At 42.6% G+C, this 6,412-nt stretch overlaps 1 protein-coding gene across 1 annotated transcript in view; it reads right to left on the bottom strand.

Annotated features, from left to right (window-relative positions):
* col5a3b (collagen, type V, alpha 3b) overlaps window positions 1–6,412 on the bottom strand; it is a 42,475-nt gene that overhangs the window by 16,570 nt on the left and 19,493 nt on the right. Inside the window, exons 8-13 of the mRNA XM_057331813.1 lie at window positions 6,265–6,318; window positions 6,067–6,108; window positions 5,919–5,981; window positions 5,715–5,789; window positions 5,515–5,598; window positions 5,329–5,385 (exon numbers count right to left, since the gene is read on the bottom strand). Of these exons, the coding sequence (XP_057187796.1) occupies window positions 5,329–5,385; window positions 5,515–5,598; window positions 5,715–5,789; window positions 5,919–5,981; window positions 6,067–6,108; window positions 6,265–6,318 (375 nt within the window). The remainder of the gene's footprint in view (window positions 1–5,328; window positions 5,386–5,514; window positions 5,599–5,714; window positions 5,790–5,918; window positions 5,982–6,066; window positions 6,109–6,264; window positions 6,319–6,412) is intronic.

The raw sequence follows: 6,412 nt of genomic DNA, 5'->3' as shown, positions 1-6,412 counted from the left end.
TATTTTATTTGTTTTGCTTTATTTGTTTTGAAAATATTAAAACGGGCTATGCCAGTAAACAGATATTAGATAACTCAAATTTAATGACTACAGGAGACATTTAATTATATTATTATAGTATGTTTTAAATAGGTCATACATGACATGTAAGTTTAACTGCTATATTATATAGCATAATTTTTGATGACAGATGTAAGAAATCAAAATGTCACTTACTAAAATACTAACACAGCTAAGGCAAGGTAATACACTAATCATTCGGTAGTAAGACATGTAATCTGTAGGTGACTGCATGTTAAAGTTACCAATCAAATGAGCGGAGACATCTGCCATTGTCCCGCCTCCAAAGTCTCATAAATCAACTAAACGAGCGAGCAAGTGTTGAGCAGTTGCGAGAGCATAGAGAGAATCGCGCGCACGCTCGTCAAAGCCTTTGCTTGCGGACTGAAGGCTTCTTTATACTCGACGCGTCCGCAGGTTCGCTTGAGTGCGCGCGGCAAACATGACATCATCGCGGTGTTGGCGGAAGTTCGCTTTGAGTGCGCACAACCTCTTTTCGCGTGGCGGTGAGCACGGCTTTTTTTGTAACTGGGCGCGCAGCAACGCATCCGAAAACGAACGAGGGGGATACGAGTCTAGCCGAGCAGGCACGTCTATACATGCATCTCAATGATTAATCCACGCAGAGCAATGCAGACTCTTTATCCAATACGTTTTAAACAACATACGTAAAGTTTAATATGTGAAGCACTTCTTATGAAAGGTAACTATGGTTTTACTATAATACAAGTGTAGAGACATGTTTGTGAGGGACTGTTCTGTTTATATTACCATAGTTTTATAAGAAACATCATATAACTAATGTGCCTGTAGTGAGACAATAGTAAATTTGTGGCCACTATGATTTATACTATAAATACAAAAGTAAAACTATGGTAAATTGCGTTGTTCAAGCAAAACACTTCTTCTCCACGCTAATACGTGCTGGTTAGTTGAATCGATTACTCCGAGTCGCCCTCTGTTGTTTCAAAGAATAGCACATCGGCATGCGCGTCAACTATAAACACCTCGTCCGTTTGCGGAGGTACGCGTGCAGTCAGCGGAGGCTCGCAGAGCGGAGCTAGGCGAATGTGTAAATCCCGCTTGAGTTTTTGCTCGCGGAGCAGAAATGCGCCCGCGCGAGGATTCTTTTCCGCTTGCGGATACTGTTCTGCTCGCTCGCGGAGTTTAAATGCGCCCTCGCGGAGCAGCTTTCCGCGTGTGGTTATCATTATGCGCAGATTCCATGCGCGTGAGTTTTGGGTCTATATAAACTCCATATAATTCACTCGTCACTACCAGCTCTGCAAATAAACCTCCAGATGTAAACAACGATATAGTGACAGGAAGAGAGAGAGAGATACAGGGCACGAGTAAGATTCACACCTGTAACACTCTGTCTACACAACACACAAACAGCACCATGCCACACGACTAAAGACAATAGAAACCATCACAAGGTGTTTGTTGTGTCGCACTCCATCCAGTGAGCATAGACATCAAGCGTGTTGTGTTAGTTCTGGCAGGTCACGTGAGTCAAGCTCGCATCAGCTGATCCTCGTCGACCTAAAGAAATATGACTCCATCACAGCTTCTATTTAAAGTTCATTCAGCTAACAGCAGCTAACTACCCCCTCACATTTAGAATCAGGACTCCACTTCTGTTATTCCTTTACATCACGCGTCACACTTAAATGCCATCTGTTGTTCTGTTGTGCTGACCCTGAGGGGGTCATGGCTGCGCTCTTCTTCATGCTGGCTGCAGGGATGGACAGGGAGTTTTTGCCCAGAACAGAAACAATAATTTTTCATGGTAGTGAACCTGACAGAACGTCTGATTATAATAGGTTCTATAGTTTTTTCTTGTGTCACATCGTGCCGCTCGTGTGCTGTGTGGACAGGCCTTTACAGTTTTTTTAACAGTGTTTGTCTGTTACTGCTCACTGAAGTCAAACACAATGAAAACACAAAGAATGTTTAGAGAATGATGTGCCTGTTTATAGTGTATAATCTATTTGTTCAGTATATATTATAAATATTTATCACACGGCTGGTTGGAATGCTTGATTCTGATTGGCCCGTCGCGACATTTGCAGGTTCGTTATTTCCAGATAACAACCGCTCAAAACAAATAACACACGGTAACCCGGATGCAGCGAATCATTTTGACAGGTTTTTTTGACAAATGAAATATAAATATGTCTTTTAATAACATATATGACATTATATTTACAAATGATTAAACCTAATTGCCTGTTCGTGACGTTTGAATGTCGTTTCTTACCTTAAAACCGAAAGTGTTCTTAAAAAAGAAGGTGTGCATTCAGTAAAAATGAGCTCATAAAATATTTTCAATATTTCACGTTTTTTTTTCATGTGGCATGTAGCCGTGTAATACAGTTTTTTACGATCGCTATGACAATTTTTTCAGTACTTTTAACAATTTTGCTAAACTCTTAACACGGTTAGCACAACATCTGTCTGTGTAGACTATACAATTAACACATTTATTGTTGCTTTGACACAAAATGCATACAGTTAACACAAATTTAAAATGCTTGAACTTCTTTTACACACAAGCTCAACCAAGACCAAAACAATGTAATTTTACTGCCAAATTTTCATATGCTTTCACACTGTATGTCAGAACAGATAACATCATGTTCTGAACCTAACTTGTAGGCTAAAGTCAAAGTGAACAGCTGTATATATATATTGTGAACTGAAACACAAATATGCCCCCTGTATTTTATTCCATTGTTAATGAGAAACAGCTGATCAAAGTTATGCAAATATATACATCACAGCTGATTCCCATATAGGAAACACACTCAGGTGTTGAGGTTCTTTCAATTACATGAGCATATGGTATAAAGTAAAAGAGGACCTCTTTGGGTTGAATTTGTGTGGAAAAGGAAAAATACAGAGCAACACACACACACACAAAGAAAATGCCTGCACGAAGGAGAGGAAGACAAGGGAGAGGAGTGGGACAAGGGCTAGGTAGAGGGAGAGGAGTTACAATGTGTGGTGGCGCTCAAAGAAGGGCCAGAGCTAGGGTAACTGATGAAATAAGAGCTACTATAATAGATCATGTCATAAACCATGGGCTATCATACAGAGAGGCTGGTGAACAAGTACAGCCAAATCTCAGCCGGGACACAGTGGCATCCATTGTTCGGATTTTTCGAGAAACCAACAGGCAGGATATTGTATGAGAGCTTCTACTACTGCAAAGTGTAAATTTGACCATGTATTACAGTGACTGTATGCCTCCTGTCTCTAATATGTAACACTATTTTGTCTCTCTAAGGATTCAACGTCTACCTCCCTCAGGGGGCAGAGGAAAGCTCCTAAATGAAGAAAAGGAACTTGCAATTGTCAACATGGTGATTGCTGACAATGAAATTAAATTGAAGGACATTCAATCGAGAGTTGTGGAAGACAACCTTGTCTTTGGGAACATTGCAGCAATCAGCATAGTGCAAATGAAACAACTATACAAAGTTCAATGGCCTAATGGTTAGAGAGTCGGACTCGTTCGATTCTCAGGGCCGGCAGGCCCCTACTTGCTCCCCGGGCGCTGCAGTGATAGCTGCCCACTGCTCCGGGTGTACGTGTGGTCACCACTTGTTGTGTGTGTGTTCACTACTCTCTGGATGGGTTAAATGCAGAGGTCACATTTCGGGTATGGGTCACCATATCTGACTAATAGGTCACTTTCACCTCACTTCATCAAAGAACTCCGTCGCCAGTATGTCCAAGTAAGGTTATGCAATACAGTCATTACTGTACACTACATAGTGTGTTTTGCAGTAAACTTCTCTATAAACCTGGAGTACAATAGGACATACAGTAAAGCATTTACACACACTGTGTCTGATTACTTTCAGAGAGTCTTGGAGTTGGAGGCCAATCAAGTCCCTCGTGAAATGATCTACGTTGACGAGGCTGGCTTCAACTTGGCGAAAAGGCGTCGGCGCGGAAGAAACATAATTGGCAAAAGGGCCACAGTTACTGTGCCGGGCCAGAGAGGAGCCAACATCACCATGTGCGCCGCAATCTCCAACAATGGTGCAACTCCTGAATAAATGTGTGATTGTCCCATACAACACCGACCACCTTCTCCTGTTTTTAGAAGACTTGCATGAAAGACTTGTGCCAGAGGTAGAAAGGGGACAGGTGGTAGACCTGTCAATATATGTGATCACATGGGACAATGTGGCATTCCACCATTCCCGTGCAGTCACAGCCTGGTTTGATGCCCATCCGAGGATGATGTCCCTTTTCGTTGCCCCTTACTCCCCTTTCCTCAACCCCATTGAGGAGTTTTTCGCAGCCTGGTGATGGAAGGATTTTGACCATCGTCCAGTGGAAAATATGTCACAGTTTTTTTTACGATCGCTATAAGCGGAATAACGTACAAGCATCTGGTTGTCATCTTAAAATAAGCCCCTTCAGTGTGACACAAGACCCTCCACTTCACATCCTGATCACACTAGCTGCGTCTGAATTCACTCACTTGTTCACTCGTCCACTATTCCCTATATAGCGAATAAATAGTCCACTACATGGGGAAGAAGGGAATGAAGATGAGTGAACAATTTCATATATCCTGCGTCTGACAGCACTGTCGCGAACATTCGTCATAACGCTTATCTTACACCTGTGTGGCTTCATGGATTGTTTTGTAAAATGGTCTTTAATTTTCACATTATTTCTCACATTTATTGTATTAGTTTATATATTAGTTATTTACAATTACATTTCATTACGTTAAATAAACTTACTTCATATATTTAAAATAAAACGCTGATATTAGAACATTCATTTAATCTGTTTATTCTCAAAAAGTAGAAAATAACTGTCAATGAGTGTATAAAAAGTGTATAAACGCACATTTGTGGCATTAACGGTCACTCTCCTCCAGCTGATTCATGTTGTATCATGGGAAATATGAGTGAGCAAGTGTCCATCCGATGAACACTCAAAATCAGAATGCATTGTGGGTAAAAAGTAGTGAACAAATGTAGGGAATGAGTTGTTTACTCCGAATTCGGACAACACTACAAAATGGCGGACACCTGATATAGTGCACTACATAGGAGATAGGGGGCGAATTCAGACAAAGCTAAGGTCAGATTATTTCTGAGATAACAACCGACTGCTTGTACATTATCCCTTACATACTGAACGTGCATACACACTGTACAAAGAGACATTCTGACTTCAGTTCACCACACACAGAAACACTAGAGGCACACACACACACAGTTTGTGTAGACTCACCAGTGGACCTGGACGTCCGATGAGTCCCAGTGGTCCGGGTGGACCTTTCAAAGACAGCTGAGACAACAAATATAGAATTACAGGTGAAACTAACACATTCCCGAGGCTGTGTGGAGCATGTGTAGAGTTAGAATAGAGTTAATGTGGAGTTTGAAACTAGTTTAAACAGAGGTACAAGTGTCTTGCCTTTGTGTGCTGTAGGATTGCTTGAGCTTGAGCTTCTTGAGCTGATATGACCGGCCCTTGACTAGCATCACCACCAAACTGAAACTGACACACACACACACACACACACACACACACACACATGTCAGATGATTAACTGACTCCAGACCTGTGTGTAAACGAGCAGAACTCATGTGAAGTCTGATTGACAGTAAACACACCGGCAGCATGAGCAGAGTGCCTGGAGGACCAGGTATCCCATCAGCCCCTGCCAGTCCTGGACGACCCTCAGGGCCCTGAGTTCATCACACAGCACAGGTACTTGTGTTTGGAACAGTTGTCATGATGACTGATGTGTGTGTGTGTGTGTGTGTGTGTGTGTGTGTGTGTGTGTGTGTGTGTGTGTGTGTGTGTGTGTGTGTTACCAGGTCTCCTGGATCTCCCATTGGTCCTGGAGGACCCATCGGCCCGGCTTCACCCGGCTCACCCTGCAGGAAACAACACACACACGGTTCAGAAGCACACATGAGCTCAGCTGCTGGACAACACAACAGGTGAGAGACGTGACGTTACCTCAGGACCGGGAAGACCAGGAGGTCCCACAACCAGAGTGCCCTTCAGAACGCCAGACAGAAAAATACATCACAATATTACATCATCGGCGTCATAACACACTCAACACATTCACATACAATCACACAGTGTGTTACGATAGTAACACAAAACCACACATTACACTGCAGCAACACTGTGTGTGTGTGTGTGTGTCACCTCTCCTAACACTGCCGCCTCTCCTTTCTGCCCTTTCTCTGGACTGAGTGAAGACTGAAATCAGAAGAACACACAAACATCTCAATGTATGAACCACCAGAGAGAGAGAGAGAGAGAGAGAGAGACAGAGAGAGAGAGAGAGAGAGAG

The sequence above is a fragment of the Triplophysa rosa genome, linkage group LG4 (genome assembly GCF_024868665.1).
Source record: "Triplophysa rosa linkage group LG4, Trosa_1v2, whole genome shotgun sequence".
Lineage (NCBI taxonomy): Eukaryota > Metazoa > Chordata > Actinopteri > Cypriniformes > Nemacheilidae > Triplophysa > Triplophysa rosa.
The sequence above is the reverse complement of the archived record's forward strand: the minus strand, read 5'-3'. Positions and strand labels throughout refer to the sequence as shown.